We start from the raw sequence: 25200 nt of genomic DNA, 5'->3' as shown, positions 1-25200 counted from the left end.
TTGCCACAGCTCGCATTGATGTTCCATCCTGGATGAGCTGCACTACCTGAGCCACTTGTGTGGGTTGTAGACTCCGTCTCATGCTACCACTAGAGTAAAAGCACCGCCAGCATTCAAAAGTGGCCAAAACATCAGCCAGGAAGCATAGGAACTGAGACGTGGTCACCACCTGCAGAGAACCACTCCTTTATTGGGGGTGTCTTGCTAATTGCTTATAATTTCCACCTGTTGTCTATTCCATTTGCACAACAGCATGTGACATTTACTGCCAATCAGTGTTGCTTCCCAAGTGGACAGTTTGATTTCACAGAAGTGTGATTGACTTTGAAGACTTACAGAAAATGTTTGATCTCTGTCATTGCCAACAAAGGGTATATAACAAAGTATTGAGATAAACCTTTGTTATTTTCCACCATAATTTGCAAATAAATTCATTAAAAATCCTAATGTGATTTTCTGGATTTTCTTCTTCTCATTTTGTCTGTCATAGTTGAAGTGTACCTATGATGAAAATTACAGGCCTCATCTTTTTAAGTAGGAGAACTTGCACAATTGGTGGCTGACTAAATAATTGTTTGCCCCACTGTATACGTGTGAGTATATATATACACACATACACACACACATATACACACACACATACATACATACATGATATTGAATCAATCAAAAACCAACATTTCAACATCTTTATTAAGCCAAGTATATCATAAATAAAAAATGTGCTTAGAAAAAAATAAACAGGTTTAGAATTTTTTTATACAACTATGTACAGACAAAGTTTGCTTTGTGTCAAGGTCACAGAACAATGTTCATTCAATACGCAGTGAAATAAACAGTCCTACGGCAACACACTGCATTTATTCAGTACTCTGGGGCAGAGACCCTTCCAAACCCAAAACATGTAGATTGTGTCCTTTGTTGCATGCACTGCCAGCTCAGTGCCCTAAAATGGGGTTGCACAGCATGAGTTGGAAACCAAGAGCAAGTTACAATATCCATACTAGCATACCACTTAGAATGAAACGCTCTATTGGCCATGCATTCTACGTGGTTTACTACAGTCAGTGCTTGACTTGGGCCAGAACAAACAGAAAAAGAGTTCCAATACCTCAAGCACTGGCTGAAGTAGTTATTGTAAGAGAGCCCAAACATTATCTTCTCTTGTTTATGTCATGGTGAGCCACTGAGGTAATATACCTGTGAGAGACAGGGGAGAGGATTGGTCACTGTTAGGTAAGTAGAAGAGGAACACACAGAAAGATAAAGGACGACAATTTGAGCATAGGCTACGACCAGGTATTGTACTGTAAGCTTCATGCCCGTTTAAAAATTAGTGGGTGTTCACTACCGAATATAAACCAGGTTAATATTTGACATCACATTTGTTCTCATTAGCATTTTGATTATACATGTATGTGAATATACATGAATACATATACAAATTGGGTTGTAAAATGATAGTTGACTTATCAAAGCAGTTTTTATCACCTCAAACCAGATTACATTCCCCAGTATTAAAGTCTGGATAATCAAGAACAAAACGGCACAAAAACAATAGTGGGAAAATCGTATACCTGGCAGACTAAAAACATCTTTCATTATTTCTTTCTAGAGGGGTGCAACAAGATATGTTTTCACAGAAATTAAATTCTAATTTTAAGTACAGGGGAGAAATTAGTGGAGAACCAGTTTAAAAGGTAGACTCAGCGATATGACGGAGTTGCAGAAAGTAAACAGCATAGTGGGTCAATTTCCAACTAAGAGCGTTGAGGCGTGAGGCTCAACGTCTCCGCTGTTTTTGTGCCCTGGCTACCACGCTGTAACAGCGTGAATCTAACCCGTACGCACATACTGTGTGTGTGACTGTGAAATCGAAGTCTTGCATCTCAATATCTGCAGTGGTGATCGTAGCAACGTCACTTCGCTGAGTCTACCTTTATTAAAACAATAAGTGAAAGTATCCTTTAGGGTAGTTCAACAGCACCTTCATATAAGTACAACAAAAGGAACAACAACCTGAACCTGCTCATAAGAGTCTCTGGCCATGTCCTAAATGTCACCCCATTCCCTATTGGCCCTGTTCTAAAGTAGTGCACTATGTATGGAACAGGGTGTCATTTGGGACACATTCTGTTATAATGGTCTCCATAATATCGACATGGGCAATTAAAATATAGCTGCTCTAAAATGTATACTGGAGGTGGCTAGGGTCAAAGTAAAAAAACAAAACAGGCTTTTTTTATTTTAAGTACAGCAATGCTCACGCTTATGGCCATTGAAAATAAGGTGCTAAAATCGTTTTCTCCTCAACTCGAGTGTAGCCTTGTACTGTCATAGTTACAGTACAATAACATGGAATGCCTCTTAAAACAGAGTAATCTGAATGATGACAAACTGAAATGAAGTACATAGACCAGAGATGGGGTTGATTAAGTGATAAGCACCACAACTGTGGAATATTGACCTTCATTTTCAGCAGAGGCCATTGGCAACTGATTCAAGAACGTAGACAAACCAAGCGAGTGGCCCATGAGATGCTGTAATGTCACCAGTGGCCTAAAGTACTGAGGTCTGAATCAACTGGGTTTCTTTGCAGGCCTAGAATAGATGCCTGTAGCGGCACACCATCGAATTTAGGAAAACCTACTCCGGGATATGTCCACCAGTCTGTATTTAAATAAAAAAGTGTCATATCAGTCAGTCTTTAAATTTAAAACTATCTACGGAGGGTTCCGAATCGGAGGGTCCGATTCGTCAGTACTTATCGGTAACGCCACCCTTATGACCACGTCATTGTGTCTCCCAGTCTCCCTTGAAGAATTCAAGTACTCCAACATGGTGTCTGTTTGCTAGGTTGGTCTTCTTAGTTGAGGAAGCGGCGGCAGCGCCTGGCGGCACAGTTGCAGTGCAGCTTGCTGCTGTCGTCCTCGATGGGGAACTTGTAGTCGTAGGTGAGCTCCTCGCCGCGGTAGATCTTACGCAGGGCGAAGATGACTATGTGCTTGTGGCTGTCGACGAGGATGACACGCGAGTAGCAGTTGGGCTCGCATGAGTGGTTGATGAAACGGGCGGCATTGCCGTGCATGGTGGCGTCAACCACATCAAAGTCATCAATGCGGAACATGTAACAGCCGATGCCCTGACAAGGAGATGAGAGGGTTTTAGAAGACAAAGATGAGATAGTACTTTATTAATCCGCCAAAGGGGACATACACAATAAATGTGTATGTCAATAAATACACAACCAAGACACTAAAATCCACACATCATGAATGCAAGTGCTCAGATTAAAATGTATCATCGCAAATGTTAAAATATATTTAGTTATTGAATGAAATGAGATGCACAGCTGTATTTTTTGCATAGCTGTATTTTCTGAAATGAAATACATTGCTGTATTTTCCTTTGTATTCAACCTAAACATCCGCACGACAACCAGTTTCTGTAAACTGCTTTAAGACATTTTTATTAACTCCGGTGATTTTGTTGACCAACCTTGCTGTCATAGTATTTCTCTCTCTTGTCTGTGAGAACCGCACGGATGACATTGCCTGCGTACTCGATCACCATCTCCCCTGCCTCAATGTTTCTCTTGCAGAACAGACCACGTCCGTGAATTTCAGACCTAGGATAAGGAAAATATATATTTTTTAAACAGTGAAAGAGAAAAGAAGTATGAAGTATTTTTTCCCTCCAAAAAAACAAAGTAATCATAATAATATTAGAACATTTAAAAATATAGTTTCTTAGTGACCTGTAAACCCCCACTGCTTCCTTGGAGGTCTTCTCCAGGTGTCTGAAGCGCATGGCCATGGGAAGCTCTGTGCTGGTGGCTCGTCTATAAGATGGGAACATGGAGAATACTGTAGGTTAGAACTTCTCTCAGAAAAAAACAAATACAATTAAATTACAGCATGAACTCAATGGTAATTGTGGAGTTGTCTAACCTGGTGGATTTCAGTAGGACGTCATCGTCCTCCTCCTCACATGGCGTCGACATGATGTCAGGCAGCTGTCTGTGTTGAGACGCCAAGAAGTTGAACATGTCGAAGGTTGACTTCCTGTGAGGGGACAGAGGCAGAGAGGGAGTTAGTCATAACTACAGTAATGTAATGTTCTAAATGTAGGGGATATAGAATTCAGGTGACAAAATAGAAATTCAGATTGAATTACATAAGCTTAAAAATGAGAATCACCTCTACATTCCAATAAGAGATAAAGTTATGGAAGATGGCCCAGAAATCAAAATGCCTATTTTAACATCAGTGCTTGGTTCTTACCTCGTGTAGACCTCAGCGCGGGCGCAACCGCTGGGGTTGATGGGCAGCTCGTCGTCAGGGGTGTCGGAGTGGTGGAAGCGGAAGCGGTATTGTTTACAGCTGGCGGCACCCTGCAGCTGCTCCAGTAGGAAGATGACAGCGTCGTGGAGCAGGCCCAGAACCCGCGCCCCGATCACCCCGCCCAGGGGTAACGCCTTCAGATGGAACCCTGCTCGGGCCTCCAGGACGCCGTCGATCACCGCTCGCCACGCCACTGAGGGAGCGAGAGTAGAGAAAAAAGGTGGATATGAATAAAAAAATAAAATGCTATACTACATAGGGTCAGTTTTACTGGACACACATTAAGCCTAGTCCTGGACTTAAAAGCCAGTTCAATAGATTCTGCATAGAAAATGTTTTTGCATACAAATAGGAATAGCTACAGTGGCTTGCGAAAGTATTTAACCCCCTTGGCATTTTTCCTATTTTGTTGCCTTACAACCTGGAATTAAAATGTATTTTTGGGGGGTTTGCATCATTTGATTTACACAACATGCCTACCACTTTGAAGATGCAACAATATTATGTAGAGCCACCTTTTGTAGCAATTACAGCTGCAAGTCTCAAATCTCTGGAAGACAAACAGGTTTCCCTCAAGAATTTCCTTGTATTTTGCGCCATCCATCATTTCTTAAAACCTGACCAGTTTCCCAGTCCCTGCCAATGAAAAACATCCCCACAGCATGATGCTGCCACCACCATGCTTCATCAGGGTTATGAGAGGTGTTGGGTTTGCGCCAGACATAGCATTTTCCTTGATGGTCAAAAATCTCAATTTGAGTCTCATCTGACCAGAGTACCTTCTTCCATATGTTTCGGGAGTCTTCCACATGCCTTTTGCGGAACACCAAACGTGTTTGCTTATTTTTTTATTTAAGCAATGGCCTTTTTCTGGCCACTCTTCCGTAAAGCCCAGCTCTGTGGAGTGTATGGCTTAAAGTGGTCCAATGGACAGATACTCCAATCTCCGCTGTGGAGCTTTGCAGCTCCTTCAGGGTCAACTTTGGTCTCTTGTTGCCTCTCTGATTAATGCCCTTCCTGCCCGGCCCATGAGTTTTGGTGGGCGGCCCTCTCTTGGCAGGTTTGTTGTGGTGCCATATTCTTCTATTTTTTTATAACGATTTAATGGTGTTCCGTGGGATGTTCAAAGTTTTGGATATTTTTTTGCACCAGATCTTATTTAAGGGCTTCATAGCAAATGGAGTGAATACATATGCACGCACCACTTTTCCGTAAATTTTTTATTTTCATTTGACCAATTTGGACTATTTTGCTTATGTCCATTACATGAAATCCAAATAAAAATCCATTTAAATTACAGGTTGTAATGCAAAATAATTACTTTTGCAAGGCACTGTAAGGCTTAAACTAAACAGCTACTGTTTCTGTAGTTGGGCTGAGATTCTTACCCTCTATGCTGTCTGCCTGTACATGGAAGCCGTCGTCACTGGTGATCTCAAAGCGCAGGTGGGGCTGGTTCCCGTGGACAAACCTGGTCCTGTCCTGTTTAGGTGGCGACGTGTCCTCGTCAGAGCTGAAACCTGAGAGGTTTGAAGTGTGTTAAGACAGGAAGGTTACATTTTTATCATAAATGAGAAATATTTATTAACATTCAGAATAAATTTCAAATATTGGTTTTGGGTGTTTTTGGTTTGTTTTAAGAGTAAAACCGCTCAATGCTGCATGTATACAATGTTGCCCACCTGAGTAGGGGCCCCAGTCAGAGAGATCTCCATGGCGGGCACTGACCCAGACGTGGGTTTTCCCATGGATGTTACTGGTACTCTGAGTGGAGCTGCTGCTGCTGGGTGGACGTAGAGTGCGGTTGGGCTGACATGGCATCTGAGGTATGGGAGGTGGTCTATAAGACAGGACACACAGACATGGTGTTATATTAAGAGTTTAGATATCCCTATTCTACTGAAGGATTCTAAGGGAAGACCCCCATGAAAAGGACAAAAATGAATGGGATCTTATTGGCATTGGGCCAACCATATACACAATTGCAAATACCACTCAATTGGGCAGCTGTTGGTCAAAAATATATTGCAAGTGGAACATGTCAAATGCCGAGTGTTATAAACCAAAAATCCAAAAGGTGGTTTAGTGCCACCTGAAAGTCAGGTCTCAAGAGTGAAATCTTCAAAATTTTAAAACCCTGTAAAAAGTGTTTCAATTTTGGTCAAAAATATATAGGAACAATATGGACATAGATTTTTCCTATTTCATGCAAGTTGTCATATGGCCTATGTTTTGTCCATTTGCCATATATGATCATAGGAAGTCGGGTTCTGAACCCAAAAGTCACAAAACCATGTCCAAATGGCATATATAGGTATTGAAAGTACTAAATCAAGATGTTATGTCCATTTGCCATATATGATCATAGGAAGTTGGCTTCCGAACCCAAAAGTCAGTCAACCGTGTACAAATGGCATATATAATGTCGAGATGGCCTATATATTGACCAAATGATATATCACTATGTTAAGCCTTGAATCAACCTAGAAGGTATATTTGTCATGTTTGATCATAGGAAGTCAGAATTTCTCGTTGGTGTTGATTCAACATCCTTATGGATATACATTGACAATGGACACTGTCAACTTGCAGAAGAGCATGTTCACACTGACAATATAGCATGTGTAATGGACACTATTCAATAGCAATATATTGGCAATGGACACTGTTCAACTGCAGTATAACATGTTAAGACTGGCAATGTATTATATGCATTGGATGCTGTCCATTAGCAATACATTAAAATGGGAATTTACCATCATGAATTGAACATGCTCTAATATTGCTGAAATGCCCAATTGTCTGGTTCGCTGAACTCGGGATGGCCTAGCAGTGATAGTGGTTCCTCTCCATCGCTCGTTGGTGTTGATGTCATCCTGTCTATTTGGTGATGGTAAATCCCTAATTAAATGTATTGGAAATGTACACTGTCCATTAGCAATACATTACAAATGGGCATTTACCATCACAAATTAGATATGCTCTAATATATTGTTGAAATGCCCAAATGACTGGCTCGTTGAACTCGGGTGGCCTAGCAGTGATAGTGGTTCCTCTCCATCGCTCGTTGGTGTTGATTTCAGCCTGTCCATTTGGTAATGGTAAATCACTGTTTAAACTTATTGGAAATAGACACTGCCCCTATGACCCACATGTAAGGCACTTCCGGTTGTCACAGGAAGCTGAGAGTAAACATATCCTCATTGTGACACCCGTATACAGAATATTTACATTAACCTTTTGCGTGTAGGGGGCAGTATTTTCATTTTTGGCTAAAAAAAACAACCATTCGAAACTGCCTATTTGTCAGCCCCAGAAACTAGAATATGCATATAATTGTCAGATTATGATAGAAAACACTCTAAAGTTTCCAAAACTGTAAAAATATTGTCTGTGAGTATAACAGAACTGATATTGCAGGCGAAAACCTGAGGAAAATCCAATCAGGAAGTGCCTCTTATTTTGAAACCCCTCTGTTCCTATGCATGCCTATCCTCCATTTAAAGGGATATCAACCAGATTCCTTTTTATATGGCTTCCATAAGGTGTCAGTCTTTAGACATAGTTTCAGGCTTTTATTTTGAAAAATGAGTGAGAAAGATCACATAGCTTAAGTGGATAAGGTGGGGGCTCTCTCAGAGTGAGTTTTGCGCAACAGAGTAAAGCGGCCATTGTTTCTCTCTGTCCTATTGAAAAACCTACACTCCCGGTTGATATATTATCGAATATATATTTTAAAAACAACCTGAGGATTATAAAAAACGTTTGACATGTTTCTGTGGACATTATGGATATTATTTGGAATTTTCGTCTGCGTTGTCGTGACCGCTCTTTCCTGTGTATTTCTGAACGCGACAAACAATATATGGATATAAAAATAATCTTTAAGGAACAAAAGGAACATTTGTTGTGTAACTGGGAGTCTCGTGAGTGAAAACATCCGAGGATCAAAGGTAAATGATTAATTTGATTGCTTTTCTGATTTTCGTGACCAAGCTACCTGATGCTAATTGTACTTAATGTTTTGTCATGCGATCGATAAACTTACAATCGCTTGGATTGCTTTCGCTGTAAAGCATAATTTCAAAATCTGAGACGACAGGTGGATTAACAAAAGGCTAAACTGTGTTTTGCAATATTGCACTTGTGATTTCATGAATATGAATATTTTTTGTAATATTATTTGACTGGGGCGCTATGCTATTCAGCGGTTGCTGATGATAATTATCCCGCTTAAGGGATGGGTAGCGTCAAGAAGTTAAGAACCGACTGATTTACAGAGGGCCGTATGCAGTGTTTTTCACTAACTGCAGGGAGTGAAATCAAAATCAATACAGGTAATCCTTAGAGTGGCCTGATGGGTTGCCATTGAAGACAGTTTGCTATGGCAACCATAATCCACATGGGCATCAGGTTGAAGTTAGGGCAGCAGGCAATGTATTGCTATGGGAAGAGATATCAGATCAACTGTTGGAAGAAATACTCTGTTTTCACTGTTAAGGGTTAATTCCACATGGTCAAGGTTAGGCTTCACAGATTGGGAGGACCATAGGAACATTCCTGTGGTTGAATTGCACTTTCAGCCTCAACGGTTCTGCCGCTGTAACCCAAAAGCACCTCAAATTTAGGTCAGGCTTCAATTTGGGCATACTTTTTTTGCACGGTCACTGAGGTCAGACCGAGTGAACACCTCGTTGAACTCGACACAGTTCAACGATGGTGATGCCATAAGTTTCCCTTTCTGTGATGGTTTCAGCCTGCTCATTTGTTAATAAAATGCATACTTCCCCTTTAGGATATGAAGGGGACTTTTCAATCTTTTCATGTTGATATCTGTAGAGGTACAGGTGACACTGCACATGTGGCATAGAAATTTAGAAAATTGCCTGCACAGAAGCAGAGTTAGAGAATAACCTGTAAACCCATGTTATCCTTAGGGAGAAACTTGGATGTGTCAAACTACATGAACAGGCGAGCGCAGCTATATTAACTCTGGCTTATCCACCCGATATTGAGTCTGAACAGTGACCTTAATTAGTGCTGAAAATGCACTTTTTTCCCCTGGCGTTGCTACGGTGTCCCTGAAAGAGCTATCAGACAGAAACCTGTAGGGTCTGTCTCTATGGGCCGAGGCAGTTTCTCTGTACCTAATCTTGTGATTCTGGGACTTTTTAAATGTTGTCATTTTCGCAATGTTAAATTAATTGAAAATATTGCAAATGGACAAGGCTGTTTCTCGGCCTGAGAACCTTCTAGAGCCACAACTCACCATGCACTACCGACTTAAGCTCTAGAACAGGTTTATAAAGTTGCAGAGCTTTAGGTCTGACGGTTCTAAGATGGTTGGAACGCCAGTAACTATTACAGGCTCTGTGCGTCTAAGCGCCACGCTGTGCCACTCCATCTTGGCTGTGTGTGTGTGAGTACAGAAAGTCACAGAAATCACAGAGCTCCGATACTCACCTTAACACGCCTCAACTGGATCTATAACTACATTTAAAAAATAATTTAAACACGTTTTAGCATCATGAAATGGATGTTGTATGATAAACAATGATAGATAAATGTCTGGTTGTATTTTTCCTTACACCGTAGGTTTATGTACTTTGACGTGAAGCGGACAAATTAGCACTGTATTACCATTTGACCTTTAGTCCCACAAAATGTGCATTAAGGGCCTGTCCATTTTCCCTATGAAAATCCTCATCAATCAAAAGGAAGCTACCACATGCGTCTCTTATGTAGGAAAGGGGTGTTCATCTGGGTTAAGTCATTCCAAAAAAGAAAATGTGAAGGAGGACTGACTGAAGTCAAAAGGAATTAATTAAAATAAAATAAAAACCCCACAGTGCATTCGGAAAGTATTCAGACCCCTTGACATTTTACACATTTTGTTACTTTACAGCCTTATTCTAAAATTGATTAAATAAATACAAATCTCAGCAATCGACACACAATACCCTCTAACGACAAAGCAAAAACAGGCTTATAGATATTTTCGCAAAGTTCTTACAAATAAATATCACATTTACATAAGAATTCAGACCATTTATTCAGTACTTTGTTGAAGCACCTTTGGCAGCGATTACAGCCTTGAGTCTTCTTGGGTATGAAACTACAATCCTTAACTCCTGTAGAAGTTAAGGATGATCCATGGAAAAAGGATGCACCTGAGCTCAATTTCCAATGTCATAGCAAAGTGTCTGAATACTTACTTGTAAATAAGGTATCAGTTTATTTTTATTTTTAATACATTTGTTACAACAAAAAAAAACTTTTGCTTTGTCATTATGGGGTAGTGTGTAGATTGATGAAACATTTTTATTTAATCCATTTTAGTATAAGGCTGTAACGTAACAAAATGTGGGAAAAAAAGGGGTCTGAATACTTTCCGGAATGCACTGTATGTATGGAGCCCCTTATGGGTTATGGTGGAGAGAAAAAAACAGCCAGGCTAATCAGTTTTTTCATTAGTTCCCTCAATATAAAAAGTAGATCACTCAATTGTATTAATCCATTGCTTGAATTTGTTCCCTCAATCATGTTGGGGCAGCGTAGCCTAGTGGTTAGTGTTGGACTAGTAACCAAAGGGTTGCAAGATCAAATCCCCGAGCTGACTAGTTACATATCTGTCGTTCTGCCCCTGAACAAGGCAGTTAACCCACAGTTCCTAGGCCGTCATTCAAAATAAGAATTTGTTCTTAACTGACTTGCCTAGTCAAATAAAATAGTCCTCAGAATCGGCATTCTGTCTCTGCAACCATTTCCCAGAATTTCAGAAGCATGCCGCTGCTGTGTGTGTGCGACTGCGCTGCAAGGCATCTTGCTCGCTATAGCTGTATAGTGACTTAGCCAACCATGCACAGATTGATGGTTTAAAGAGGCTCTGGTTCTATGTTCATAACAAAAACTGACCGCTATTCGCTTTGTTGCGATGACAGTACGGTCACCTGCATATTAGCTGATTACCATGCTAGGATGGTAACGAACTCCCCTGGAGTATAGAAAGGCTATAGATCAAGGAGCTGAGCCAGAAATAATTCCTGCCTAGCTCTGGGATGAGAGTGCTTCATTGCACCTGTTAACACTGAAGCCTCTTCGAAACTATGCACACTACATTTGCATGCCTTTCTGCCTCCGATGAGTCACATGCACAATTGTTAAGTCAAAAACACATCCAGGCGCTTGGCTGGTGCAATGTTTTAGTGGATGTATAGACCAAACTGCAAGAAGCCAGTAAAACACAGGGTCGCAGGGATGAGACGCGCTCAAAATGGACAACTGTTCATGTTGTCCAAGTGTATGAATAGGAGTTTGCACAAAGTGTATTTGGTTTGCATTATAAACATGCATCATTCAATTATGACTCCTGGCTTTTTAGGCTGTTGAAATTACTTAGCCCAATTAAGGGGTTTTAATTGCCATATTTGCCCTTATAGGCATATGAAAACACAAACTAAGCTATTGAATGGTCACTGATCATCACCATTTGAGTAAAAAATGTAAACTTGTTAACCCTCGCAAGGCTGCAGGCCCAGACGGCATCCCCAGCCGCGTCCTCAGAGCATGCGCAGACCAGCTGGCTGGTGTGTTTACGGACATATTCAATCAATCCTTATCCCAATCTGCTGTAAGAGGGCCACCATTGTTCCTGTTCCCTAAAAAGCTAAGGTAACTGAGCTAAACGACTACCGCCCCGTAACACTTCCGTCATCATGAAGTGGGAGACCCTGGGTCTCGACCCCGCCCTGTGCAACTGGGTCCTGGACTTCCTGATGGGCCGCCCCCAGGTGGTGAGGGTAGGTAACAACATCTCCACCCCGCTGATCCTCAACACTGGGGCCCCACAAGGGTGCGTGCTCAGCCCTCTCCTGTACTTCCTGTTCACCCACGACTGCGTGGCCATGCACGTCTCTGTTAAGGGAATTTTTTTTATCAATAATGACTAATTATGTATACATTTCAATCAGGACTGACTAATCAGAATACTATTATATTACTGTATATGTATGAATATAATGTGTAAATATAATCAAGAATTAGAACAATGACTGTCTGTTCCTTGGTAGAAATGAATGAACTTATAGCCAGACTGGCTAGAATGCTTATCTACACAGGCAGACCGTGGCTCTGTTCATAAATTATCTTAATAGGGAGAGACACCGGTGAGAAAGCTTGAGAACCATACAGCCATTGTACTGGAGAGGAGATGAGATGGGCTAGTACTAAAACTAATGACGTCATTTTCAGTTTATAACCTGTGGTAAAATGTATAATGGGCAGTACTCTCGAGAATAAACTCTGCTGGTTGACTTTTAAGACTGGTCTCTGTCCATTTTATACAAATAAGAGTCATACAAATGCTTATGAATTGACAGTGTTTAATTTTAATTGGGTATTAAAACAGAGGAATATAATTCCTGTAACAGCTTCCAACTCAATCATCAAGTTTGCGGGCGACACTAGTGGTAGGCTTGATTACCAACAACGACGAGACAGCCTACAGGGAGTGTGGTGTCAGGAAAATAACCTCACACTCAACGTCAACAAAACGAGATGATTGTGGACTTCAGGAAACAGCAGAGGGAGCACCCCCCTATCCGCATCGACGGGACAGTAGTGGAAAGGGTAGTAAGTTTTAAGTTCCTCGGCGTACACATCACAGACTAACTGAATTGGTCCACCCACACAAACAGCGTTGTGAAGAAGGCGCTGAGAAGGAGGCTGAAGAAATGTGGCTTGTCACCAAAAGCACTCACAAACTTCTACAGATGCACAATCGAGAGCATCCTGTCGGGCTGTATCACCGCCTGGTACGGCAACTGCTCCGCCCACAACCTTAAGGCTCTCCAGAGGGTAGTGAGGTCTGCACAACGCATCACCGGGGGCAAACTACCTGCCCTCCAGGACACCTACACCACCCGATGTCACAGGAAGGCCATAAAGATCATCAAGGACAACAACCACCCGAGCCACTGCCTGTTCACCCTGCTATCATCCAGAAGGCGAGGTCAGTACAGGTGCATCAAAGCAGGGACCGAGAGACAGAAGCTGTTTTTCAGTCTCAAGGCCATTAGACTGTTAAACAGCCACCACTAACATTGAGTGTCTGCTACCAACATACTGACTCAACTCCAGCCACTTTAATAATGGAAATTGATGTAAAAAAATGTATCACTAGCCACTTTAAACAATGCCTGTTAATATAATGTTAACATACCCTACATTACTCATCTCATATGTATATGTATATACTGTACTCTATATCATCCACTGCATCTTTATGTAATACATGTATCACTAGCCACTTTGTTTACAGACCCTACATTATTCATCTCATATGTACATACTGTACTCGATACCATCTACTGCATCGTGCCTATGCCGTTATGTACCATCACTCATTCATATATCTTTATGTACATATTCTTTATCCCTTTACACTTGTGTATACAAGGTAGTAGTTTTGGAATGGTTAGGTTAGACTGCTTGTTGGTTATTAGTGCATTGTCGGAACGAGAAGCACAAGCATTTCGCTGCACTCGCATTAACATCTGCTAACCATGTGTATGTGACAAATAAAAATTGATTTGATTAATTAAATAGACTTACAATAAGGCTGCAATATGTTATCGGCCAAGTGGGAATGGGACCAGGTAGGCCTACATAAGGAGAATGCCATTCTTGTAAGCCAAGAGATCTGCAGGGGAGATCCGAGGGAACTAATACAATTGAGGGAACTACTTTTTCTAGTCAGGGAACAATTTTTTATAAGAGGGAATTACTTTAAATATTTGAGGGAATGTTTGAAAAAAAAGGAGGGAATGGATTAGCCTTTGTTCAGATTTTTCACCACCATGACCCCTAAAGGGCTCCGTACTTATGCATTCTAAAATATCAACAACAAAAAAATGTACCTTGCAGTGCGTATTTCTGGCACCCATCTTGCTATGGTCATGTTTGAGAAGAAACTAACCTGATCTTCTCAGGTTCTGTTGGTAGGATGACCTTGGGCTCAACTTTCTCCTGGTCCAGATCCAGGACATCTTTCATTGTTGGGGCTTTAGTTCTAACGCCACAATTTCTGTATGAGAAAAAGAGTGACTTTGATTGATTTTAAAGACTCTCTCTTTATTATCCCAATTGGAAAATGTGCAGTGCAGTCTAAGTTACATTAAAAGTAAAATAAATGTAATAATTCCAGCATCTCATGTTGTACTCTGCCGTACCTGCTGCCATCTAAGTCATCAAGGTCACTAGAGGGTGACTGCGGAAGGAAATCAGTTTTACATTTCTTCTTGCCGGGACGCTCTGCGACGAAGGACACTCTTTTGACACGGACCTGAGATTCGGGTACGGTGGGCGGCTCGTGGCGGAGCATCTGACCAGGTGTGTCTGAGATGGCTAGAGGGGTCTGAAGCTTGTTGAGGAACGGGTGGACTTGGAAGTGGGATGGGCTCAGCTGGGACGGGCTCACCCTGAGGATATTAGGCCGTATCCGAGAGGGCTCGCGATGAGAAGCCATGGCTCTGTCTAAGATAGCTTGGGCCTGGTTGCCTGTCATCATTGGAGAGCTGGGCACAGAGACGCACTTGACCCTCACTTGTTTCGCTCCACGCGTCATGGGCATGGCTCGGACCAGCACTCGCCCATCATGCAAACTCTGTGGGGTCCTGATCAGGAGATTGGTGGTGGTTGCTGGTGTGGTGTTGTTTCTGTTAGAGATGGTGGTTGGTGTGGTGGTGTTGTTTCTGCTACTGGTGATGAGATTTGAACTATGGAAGACGGCTGTCCGTGGCGAGGGTGTAGATGTAGCGGGTACGACCACCATCTGGGGAATCGCGCGGGGCAGTGCACCACTGCTGTGGATAATCTTGGCTATCTGGCTGATGCGGCTGTAGGAAGGGGAGCTGGTGCTGACTGTCTGGAAGGTGTTAGTGTTTGGATCTTTCATCAGAATCTGACCTTGACGGTTGACTAGCAGAACCTGTGGAGACAGGACTGAGTTGGAGGCAGACTGAATAGTGGCAGTCAGCTGCTGTTGAGCTGCTTGTCTTGGTGTGGCCAGGCGGATAGCGATAGCTCTCCCCGTAGTGGCCCCTGTCTGTAAGGGTATAGAGTTCATGCCATTCATTACAAATGGGGTCAGGGTGGTGGAGGTGACTGTCCTTGGAATGGTGCGAACAGCGATGGGTGGCGATGAGAAGGCTACATTCAGAGGCAGAGCAGGTCCAGAGGGTATGGACACCCTGATGATTTTTCTCTGCGCTGGTGTGGGTTTTCGTGGAATAGTTTTCATGCTCACAGGACGAGGGCGTTCCATGATGGTTTTCACAGGAGTTGATTTGGGGTTGGGTTTGGGTTCTGGCTCAAAGTCTGGGTCTCCCATCTCGTCGTCCACTCCAACGAGAGAATCTGTAGAGGAGCCAGAGCTGTCGCTATCATCAAGCACTACGTTTTTATTATTAGCTAGGTACTCTCTGATGCTGTCGTCATCCGAAACAAAATGGCCACTGCTGGGGTCCAGAAGAACCTCTTTCTGGGATTCCATTTGCTCAGACTCCATCAGAACCTCCTCTTCAATAGACAAGTCATTATTTGGGTCACAGGTTTCAAACAAGGCTTGACTGTCAGCCCCCTGATCTTCCCCACTCTTCCCCTCTTCCTGAGTTTCTTCCTCATCGCAGGTAGAATCGCTTGAATCACTCTCAGAGCAGTTATCCGCTCCGTCAAGCTGGGAAATGGACTGAGACGTAGGAGCTGGTGGGGGGAGAGGGAGACTTGCCTGCCCTGAGTCCTTTGAGACTTTGCACACCACCAACATACGAGATAACTTTAAGTAGTGATCCATGTCTTCGTCTGAGGAACCATTCTCCAGGATCTCTTTAGTGGCCATTGCTTTGGTGAATACTGGAGCCATGTTGGCATCCATGTTGTCCCCACCACGAGTCTGGCTCTGGGTCTCCTCTAACGGCTCCGCCTCTAATGCCTCCTCCACATCGCCTCCAGCTGTCTGGGAAACTCCACAGTGAAGCGCCACAGTCTCATTCAGCAAGGCCTCGTCAAACTCCAGCTTGGCGTTTAGCACAGAGGCCACCGCCACGTCTGCGTCCGCCACGTCGAAGGGCGTGAAGGGCAAGTCCTGATCCGACATCAGGGGTCCGACGTCTGTGTCTTCCTCCATATTATTTACTGTCAATGTGATTCCGTTTGAGGGCACCACCACTACCTCCACTGGCTCGGATGATGCTAAGAAGTCTTGTGGCATCTCAGTGGACACTGGAGTTGTGATTTTGAATGACTGCCTGATCCTGGAGGAGTTGCCGAGGGCCAGAGGGAGGTTGGAGGGTGGGTTGCCAATGGCGACAGGCCGCAGAGAGAGAGGAGAGGTAACACTGGAAGGGGACAAGAGAGGGGAGCGCCAGCTGGAGGAGCCAGCACGAGGTTGTACTCTCCGAGGGGAATTCAGGAGGTTTTCGCTGGTTCTGGGAGGGGAGCTGAAGGGTAGGGACCTGGGGTGGAGGGTGCCCCCTGAACGGAGCATCATTGGTCCAGCGGGGCCATCGGTTGGGGAGGAGGAGTCCCCGGAGTGGCGGCCCCGAGACAGGCGACGCAGCTGGCAGGTATCGCCCAGATCCCTGAGAGTCAGGATGTGGTGGGATTTGGTCATCGCACTCCCTAGAGATTAGAGGATGACCAGTTAGTGTCATGATGGAACAGAGTGATATTAACATTTTACGATGATGTCGTTTAGCAGACGCTCTTATCCTAAGCGACTTAGTCAGTGCTTTAAATTTAAGGGAACTAGGCAAGACCACATATTTTTTGTTGTTGTGTGATTTGGATTAATCCCCTCTACCACACGGAACCCCACTAATCTACTGACGGAACGCAAGAGGTGGCTAACAACAGACCTCCATCCTATGCTAGCTTGCTACCGATGGCCTGGCTAGCTGTCTAAATCGCCGTGACCCCCAACCAACCTCTCCACTCACTGGACCCTTTTGATCACTCGACTAAGCATGCCTCTCCTTAATGTCAATATGTCTTGTCCATTGCTGTTCTGGTTAGTGTTTATTGGCTTATTTCACTGTAGAGCCTCTAGTCCTGCTCACTATACCTTATCCAACTTATTAGTTCCACCACCCACACATGCAATGACATCTCCTGGTTTCAATGATGTTTCTAGAGACAATATCTCTCTCTTCATCACTCAATACCTAGGTTTACCTCCACTGTATTCACATCCTACCATACCTTTGTCTGTACATTATACCTTGATGCTATTTTATCGCCCCCAGAAACCTCCTTTTACTCTCTGTTCCAGACGTTCTAGACGGCCAATTCTTATTGCTTTTAGCCGCACCCTTATTCTTCTCCTCCTATGTTCCTCTGGCGATGTAGAGGTGAATCCAGGCCCTGCAGTGCCTAGCTCCACTCCTATTCCCCAGGCGCTCTCTTTTGTTGATTTCTGTAACCGTAATAGCCTTGGTTTCATGCATGTTAACATTAGAAGCCTCCTCCCTAAATTTGTTCTATTCACTGCTTTAGCACACTCTGCCAACCTGGATGTTCTAGCTGTGTCTGAATCCTGGCTTAGGAAGACCACCAAAAGTTCTGAAATTTTAATTCCAAACTACAACATTTTCAGACAAGATAGAACTGCCAAAGGGGGCGGTGTTGCAATCTACTGCAAAGATAGCCTGCAGAGTTCTGTCCTACTATCCAGGTCTGTACCCAAACAATTTGAACTTCTACTTTTAAAAACCCACCTCTCTAAAAACAAGTCTCTCACCGTTGCCGCCTGCTATAGACCACCCTCTGCCCCCAGCTGTGCTCTGGACACCATATGTGAACTGATTGCCCCCCATCTATCTTCAGAGCTCGTGCTGCTAGTCGACCTAAACTGGAACATGCTTAACACCCCAGCCATCCTACAATCTAAACTTGATGCCCTCAATCTCACACAAATTATCAATGAACCTACCAGGTACCCCACCAAAGCCTTAAACACGGGCACCCTCATAGATATCATCCTAACCAACTTCCCCTCTAAATACACCTCTGCTGTCTTCAACCAAGATCTCAGCGATCACTGCCTCATTGCCTGCATCCGTAATGTATCTGGATAAGAGCGTCTGCTAAATGACTTAAATGTAAATGTAAATGTAATGGGTCAGCGGTCAAACGACCTCCACTCATCACTGTAAAACGCTCCCTGAAACACTTCAGCGAGCAGGCCTTTCTAATCGACCTGGCCGGGGTATCCTGGAAGGATATTGATCTCATCCCGTCAGTAGAGGATGCCTGGATATTTTTAAAAAATGCCTTCCTAACCATCTTAAATAAACATGCCCCATTCAAGAAATGTAGAACCAGGAACAGATATAGCCCTTGGTTCTCCCCAGACCTGACTGCCCTTAACCAACACAAAAACATCCTATGGCGTTCTGCATTAGCATCGAACAGCCCCCGTGATATGCAGCTGTTCAGGGAAGCTAGAAACCGTTATACACAGGCAGTTAGAAAAGCCAAGGCTAGCCTTTTCAAGCAGAAATTTGCTTCCTGCAACACTAACTCAAAAAAGTTCTGGGACACTGTAAAGTCCATGGAGAATAAGAACACCTCCTCCCAGCTGCCCACTGCACTGAAGATAGGAAACACTGTCACCACTGATAAATCCACCATAATTGAGAATTTCAATAAGCATTTTTCTACGGCTGGCCATGCTTTCCACCTGGCTACTCCTACCCCGGTCAACAGCACTGCACCCCCAACAGCAACTCGCCCAAGCCTTCCCCATTTCTCCTTCTCCCAAATCCATTCAGCTGATGTTCTGGAAGAGCTGAAAAATCTGGACCCCTACAAATCAGCCGGGCTAGACAATCTGGACCCTTTCTTTCTAAAATGATCTGCCGAAATTGTTGCCACCCCTATTACTAGCCTGTTCAACCTCTCTTTCGTGTCGTCTGAGATTCCCAAAGATTGGAAAGCAGCTGCGGTCATCCCCCTCTTCAAAGAGGGGGACACTCTAGACCCAAACTGCTACAGACCTATATCTATCCTACCATACCTTTCTAAGGTCTTCGAAAGCCAAGTCAACAAACAGATTACCGACCATTTCGAATCTCACCTACCTTCTCTGCTATGCAATCTGGTTTCAGAGCTGGTCATGGGTGCACCTCAGCCACGCTCAAGGTCCTAAACGATATCTTAACCGCCATCGATAAGAAACATTACTGTGCAGCCATATTCATTGATCTGGCCAAGGCTTTCGACTCTGTCAATCACCACATCCTCATCGGCAGACTCGACAGCCTTGGTTTCTCAAATGATTGCCTCGCCTGGTTCACCAACTACTTCTCTGATAGAGTTCAGTGTGTCAAATCGGAGGGTCTGCTGTCCGGACCTCTGGCAGTCTCTATGGGGGTGCCACAGGGTTCAATTCTCGGACCGACTCTCTTCTCTGTATACATCAATGAGGTCGCTCTTGCTGCTGGTGAGTCTCTGATCCAAATCTACGCAGACGACACCATTCTGTATACTTCCGGCCCTTCTTTGGACACTGTGTTAACAACCCTCCAGGCAAGCTTCAATGCCATACAACTCTCCTTCCGTGGCCTCCAATTGCTCTTAAATACAAGTAAAACTAAATGCATGCTCTTCAACCGATCGCTACCTGCACCTACCCGCCTGTCCAACATCACTACTCTGGACGGCTCTGACTTAGAATACGTGGACAACTACAAATACTTAGGTGTCTGGTTAGACTGTAAACTCTCCTTCCAGACCCATATCAAACATCTCCAATCCAAAGTTAAATCTAGAATTGGCTTCCTATTTCGCAACAAAGCATCCTTCACTCATGCTGCCAAACATACCCTTGTAAAACTGACCATCCTACTAATCCTCGACTTCGGCGATGTCATTTACAAAATAGCCTCCAATACCCTACTCAACAAATTGGATGCAGTCTATCACAGTGCAATCCGTTTTATCACCAAAGCCCCATATACTACCCACCATTGCAACCTGTACGCTCTCGTTGGCTGGCCCTCGCTTCATACTCGTCGCCAAACCCACTGGCTCCATGTCATCTACAAGACCCTGCTAGGTAAAGTCCCCCTTTATCTCAGCTCGCTGGTCACCATAGCATCTCCCACCTGTAGCACACGCTCCAGCAGGTATATCTCTCTAGTCACCCCCAAAACCAATTCTTTCTTTGGCCGCCTCTCCTTCCAGTTCTCTGCTGCCAATGACTGGAACGAACTACAAAAATCTCTGAAACTGGAAACACTTATCTCCCTCACTAGCTTTAAGCACCAACTGTCAGAGCAGCTCACAGATTACTGCACCTGTACATAGCCCACCTATAATTTAGCCCAAACAACTACCTCTTTCCCAACTGTATTTAATTAATTTATTTATTTTGCTCCTTTGCGCCCCATTATTTTTATTTCTACTTTGCACATTCTTCCATTGCAAAACTACCATTCCAGTGTTTTACTTGCTATATTGTATTTACTTTGCCACCATGGCCTTTTTGCCTTTAGCTCCCTTCTCACCTCATTTGCTCACATTTTATATAGACTTGTTTATACTGTATTATTGACTGTATGTTTGTTTTACTCCATGTGTAACTCTGTGTCGTTGTATCTGTCGAACTGCTTTGCTTTATCTTGGCCAGGTCGCAATTGTAAATGAGAACTTGTTCTCAACTTGCCTACCTGGTTAAATAAAGGTGAAATAAATAAAATAAAAAATATCCCTCATTGTAAGTAAAAATGTTCCTCAAATAAGCAGAGATATCTCCCTGTTAACTGACACTAGATATTAAACTGGTATCGATATCTAACTCAATGTCAATGTTACCTGGAGAGGGAAGAGGTCGAGATGTTCCTCCTGCTGGTCTTCTGGTTTGTGAGTAACTAGGGGTTTTGGCCCCAGGCTCCTGTTTCAGGGGGGATGAGGTGGTGCTGGGAGATACCTGAATGGGCAGAGGACTCATCACAGCCTCTGGAATTTCCATTTCTGGTCAAGGAATAAAAAAGGAACATTATTTATTTTGAAGACTCTGAGAATTAGTAGATTCTAGTGAATTGCCCCTTTTGAATAGCAAATATTGTACAATTCCAATGTACTTAATTATGTTGTTATACATATCCCCCTTAATTATTTCAAATGAAAAGAAACAAACAAATATAACGTATGGGACATCAAGGTTATCCATTGAAGTGCCCACCCTACTACCAGATAGGGGCAGGTTAGGTGGGTTTGCTGACCTTTGTAGAAGCTGTGGGCTATGGTTCGGTTCTCCTCCTGCTCCCACCAATGTGGTTCCCCTGGCTTCTCTGGGAGTGGAGAGTACACCTCTGTCACATTACAGGTGTACTTACAGCGCCGCCGAGGGTCCACTGTGCTCCAGTACAGCCGAGAGCACCTGGACGGAGGAAAACAGGGAGGGAGGAGAATGACAAAAGGTGAGTAAACGTAAAAGATAAACAACCCAATGTAATTTCAAAACGAACTCCAGGGAAGTTCTACAACAAAATACCTGCAGTTTTATACTGCCAATCTTATAATAACAATACAATGACAACCCTGACTACATTATTCACAAATCGATTATTCAAAACAAGAAGAATCTAAATGGATGCTGTCGATGTCTGGGTCACAAGAGGATTATTGGTCACTTACTGGTAGCCCACAGGATACAACCGTGCGCCATTTGCTGATTGTTCAGTCAGCACACCCAGCCTGTTGATCTGAAGTGAACCTGGATATAGAAGGAAACAGATGGATGGTTTCACGAGTAAAAAGGGAAATGATTGATGGTGGTAAAATACTGTAAATCCCTTACTGGCCAAACTTTTAGAGTATATGGGTCACACCTTCCAAATCAAAAGCCCCTCGACACAGGGAATAGGGTGCCATTTGGGACAAAGCCTGTGTAATGCACTTTTTGACCAGTGCCTGGGGTTTTTGTTAAGTATTAAACTTGTACCCATATATATGGGTTGAAAATTGCAGATTTGGACACTGATAAGTGCCTAATTTGGAATGCAGTGACTGTATAGTAAGTAACATGATATACATGACATGAGAGCACAGGGTCTCCTCTTCACAGCTCTGTATTTGTTTTGACTGATAGCTGTTCTGAACTTGAGCACCGAATGCGACAAGACGGTTTGCCCATTTTTTTGTTGTTTGAGTGAGGGAGATGCTGTAAATTAAGAGGGCTCGATGTTATTTATTTACCTTTATTTAACTAGGCAAGTCAGTTAAGAACAAATTCTTATTTACAATGACGGCCCAGAAGACGCTGGGCCAATTGTGCGCCGCCCTATGGGACTCCCAATCACAGCCGGATGTGATACAGCCTGGATTCAAACCAAGGACTGTAGTGACACCTCTTGCACTGAGATGCGGTGCCTTAGACCGTGTGTGTGTGTGTGTGTGTGTGTGTGTGTGTGTGTGTGTGTGTGTACTATTTAACTGTACTAGAATGCTTAAAAGGCCACTCAAATTTTAAACATCGGTATCAGCCACAAATGTCATTGTGAGTCACTAAAATGAACCTATAGACCGATTTTTATTTTATTTTTTATGCATGCCCAATCAAATATATTTCCATGAACTGGTATTTCATCAATGAATAGGCTAAAAAGCATTATTTCACAATGTGATTTTTCTTCTTCTCCCAGACAATTGGCAGAGCCAATTTTATTAATTGGCTTTATCAGCGAAAAGCCGTTTATTAATGGCTAACGGAAACACAGCTGCCATCCCACAATGGCTGTTTATGCAAATGTAAAATGGTCCATTATAATTCACAATTTGGGTCAACTGGGCATCATTTGAAACCCTGTTCTATTGCAGATATAACTAGCTAAATTATAAAATACGACCTTAGTGTTAGGCTTTCACTAGGAAATTCAGGGAAGCATATTGTAATTATGGTGCACATAGAATGGAGTCAGAATGGAGTGCCATTTTTTTTAATAACAATTCAACAAACGTGCTCATTTTTTTCAGGACAACCCAGGGTATAACGCCATCTCATCTTCTAACTGTACATCAAACATTGTGATCGTAAACGCTGACGCTATATATTACATGAGTTTTATGATATGGAAATGTGAGGTGTACATTTGGACTGACATAAAACCATTTTATAATCCTCTTTCAAAATAAATCTGTCGTTCTACCCCTGAACAAGGCAGTTAACCCACTGTTCCTAGGCAGTCATTGAAAATAAGAATTTGTTCTTAACTGACTTGCCTAGTTAAATAAAGGTCACACACACACACACACACACACTGACCAAAAGGTTATTTTGCTGGCATTTGCATATGTCCCCATTACCAGTAAAACATCATCAAAACCTATTTCTTTCACATACTGGCTGTGCTGTTTTGTGGTTCATTTGTTCACTAGTTTCATTCTCAACCAGGATTTCTATGGAACGTTGTTTGGGTCTTTGCGTGTCAAAATGGATCACACTATTTGACGTGTCAAATAACACTATTTGACGTGTCAAATGAGCTTGTTGACCAATCAGGACCTGAATATGACTGCACGTCACATAATAATTGAATGAGTTCATACATTTTTTACATAGTTATTACACATTGATTACACTATCACTGATATGTCATGTCACAACGATTCATCGATACGTATGCTATGATGCTGGTAAAGTTGTCTCGCGCACCTACAGTGCTGGTCATAAAAAAAAAAGATATTTGCTTCCATGAGCTAGCTGTTCTTCCCCAAAAACACAGCAAAACGACAATCTAGGTGTCATCTAAAATAACCCTATTTTTAAGACCGTTCTTATTTGATTAATGCTGGCCCGACCCATCTATGTGAAGCTAGCCACAATCAGGATTAGCCACAACAGTGGACTTTGCTGTTAGCCTTCAAAATAACAGTATGGCACAATACTATTTGTATTCATTTGCGTCACTGTCAATGACATACTTTTATTTTGAGGGCAAACCGCAAATTTCACTATTGTGCCTAATCCTTATTGTGGCTAGCTTCAAAACACAAAAAATCCTTGTAAGAATAATGAAAATGACTGCAGGTTCTACTGGTCATTGTTTTCAGGCTGGTTATATAGGTGCTAGCTAGGTACCAAGCTAAAGCTAGCTACCCCAGAAGTTGTGGTCGAACAAATTATGCTTTATTACCAACGCGGTATTGCAAAAACTTTCCGACCTTGCTCCTGCCGCTGCTGGCCTTCGCAGATTCTGCTATTTCGTTCTTGAAGTTGCCGGTAATAGGCTACACCAAGGGTAGGCAACCTTTTCCAATTGGAGTCCCAATTTATCTTACCATTTCTAACAATCTGAGTGCCAGTGATGTATTTCATATGCACATGTTCGTATAACAGTTTAATTTATAATAGTCTTTGTATCTCAAAATCATCATTGTCATGTGGTTCTAAATCTAAATGAAGATGTAAATCTAAAAGTAACTTTATTTCTAACCATGTAAAACATAGAAACATAGAAAATATCCTATAAACCACATTGCAGACAGGTCATGCAAAGCCAAAGAACTTGAAACATTGTGTCAATTCTGTCCTGCCGAAACTCCCGCTAGCAAACTTGCAATATTGTAAAAAGTATTCGGGGCCCTCAACGCCCTCAACGTTTTCAGCGCCAGTGAGTTCAGTACAGACCGATTAATCGGCATGGCCGATTTCACATTTTCATAACATTACATTGCACTCAACGAGGAGATTGCATGGCAGGCTGACAACCTGTTACGCGAGTGCAGCAAGAAGCCAAGTTAAGTTGCTAGCTAGCATTAAACTTAACTTATAAAAAACAAAAAAATCTTAACATAA

The 25200-nt window shown here is 42.9% G+C and overlaps 1 protein-coding gene across 2 annotated transcripts in view; it reads right to left on the bottom strand.

The window, feature by feature from the left end:
• Positions 1 to 675: 675 nt before the first annotated feature.
• Positions 676 to 25200, bottom strand: part of LOC115131800 (histone-lysine N-methyltransferase 2B-like) — an 83174-nt gene continuing 58649 nt past the window's right edge. For both annotated transcript variants that reach the window (XM_029663803.2, XM_029663804.2), the window contains 12 exons: positions 22041 to 22119; positions 21626 to 21783; positions 21216 to 21374; positions 14573 to 17021; positions 14320 to 14427; positions 6026 to 6183; positions 5732 to 5863; positions 4284 to 4536; positions 3951 to 4064; positions 3758 to 3841; positions 3499 to 3628; positions 676 to 3142 (listed from right to left, as the gene is read on the bottom strand). In XM_029663803.2, the coding sequence (XP_029519663.2) occupies positions 2867 to 3142; positions 3499 to 3628; positions 3758 to 3841; positions 3951 to 4064; positions 4284 to 4536; positions 5732 to 5863; positions 6026 to 6183; positions 14320 to 14427; positions 14573 to 17021; positions 21216 to 21374; positions 21626 to 21783; positions 22041 to 22119 (4100 nt within the window). In that variant the 3' untranslated portion in view covers positions 676 to 2866. The remainder of the gene's footprint in view (positions 3143 to 3498; positions 3629 to 3757; positions 3842 to 3950; positions 4065 to 4283; positions 4537 to 5731; positions 5864 to 6025; positions 6184 to 14319; positions 14428 to 14572; positions 17022 to 21215; positions 21375 to 21625; positions 21784 to 22040; positions 22120 to 25200) is intronic.

Source organism: Oncorhynchus nerka, linkage group LG7 (assembly GCF_034236695.1).
Source record: "Oncorhynchus nerka isolate Pitt River linkage group LG7, Oner_Uvic_2.0, whole genome shotgun sequence".
Lineage (NCBI taxonomy): Eukaryota > Metazoa > Chordata > Actinopteri > Salmoniformes > Salmonidae > Oncorhynchus > Oncorhynchus nerka.
The sequence above is the reverse complement of the archived record's forward strand: the minus strand, read 5'-3'. Positions and strand labels throughout refer to the sequence as shown.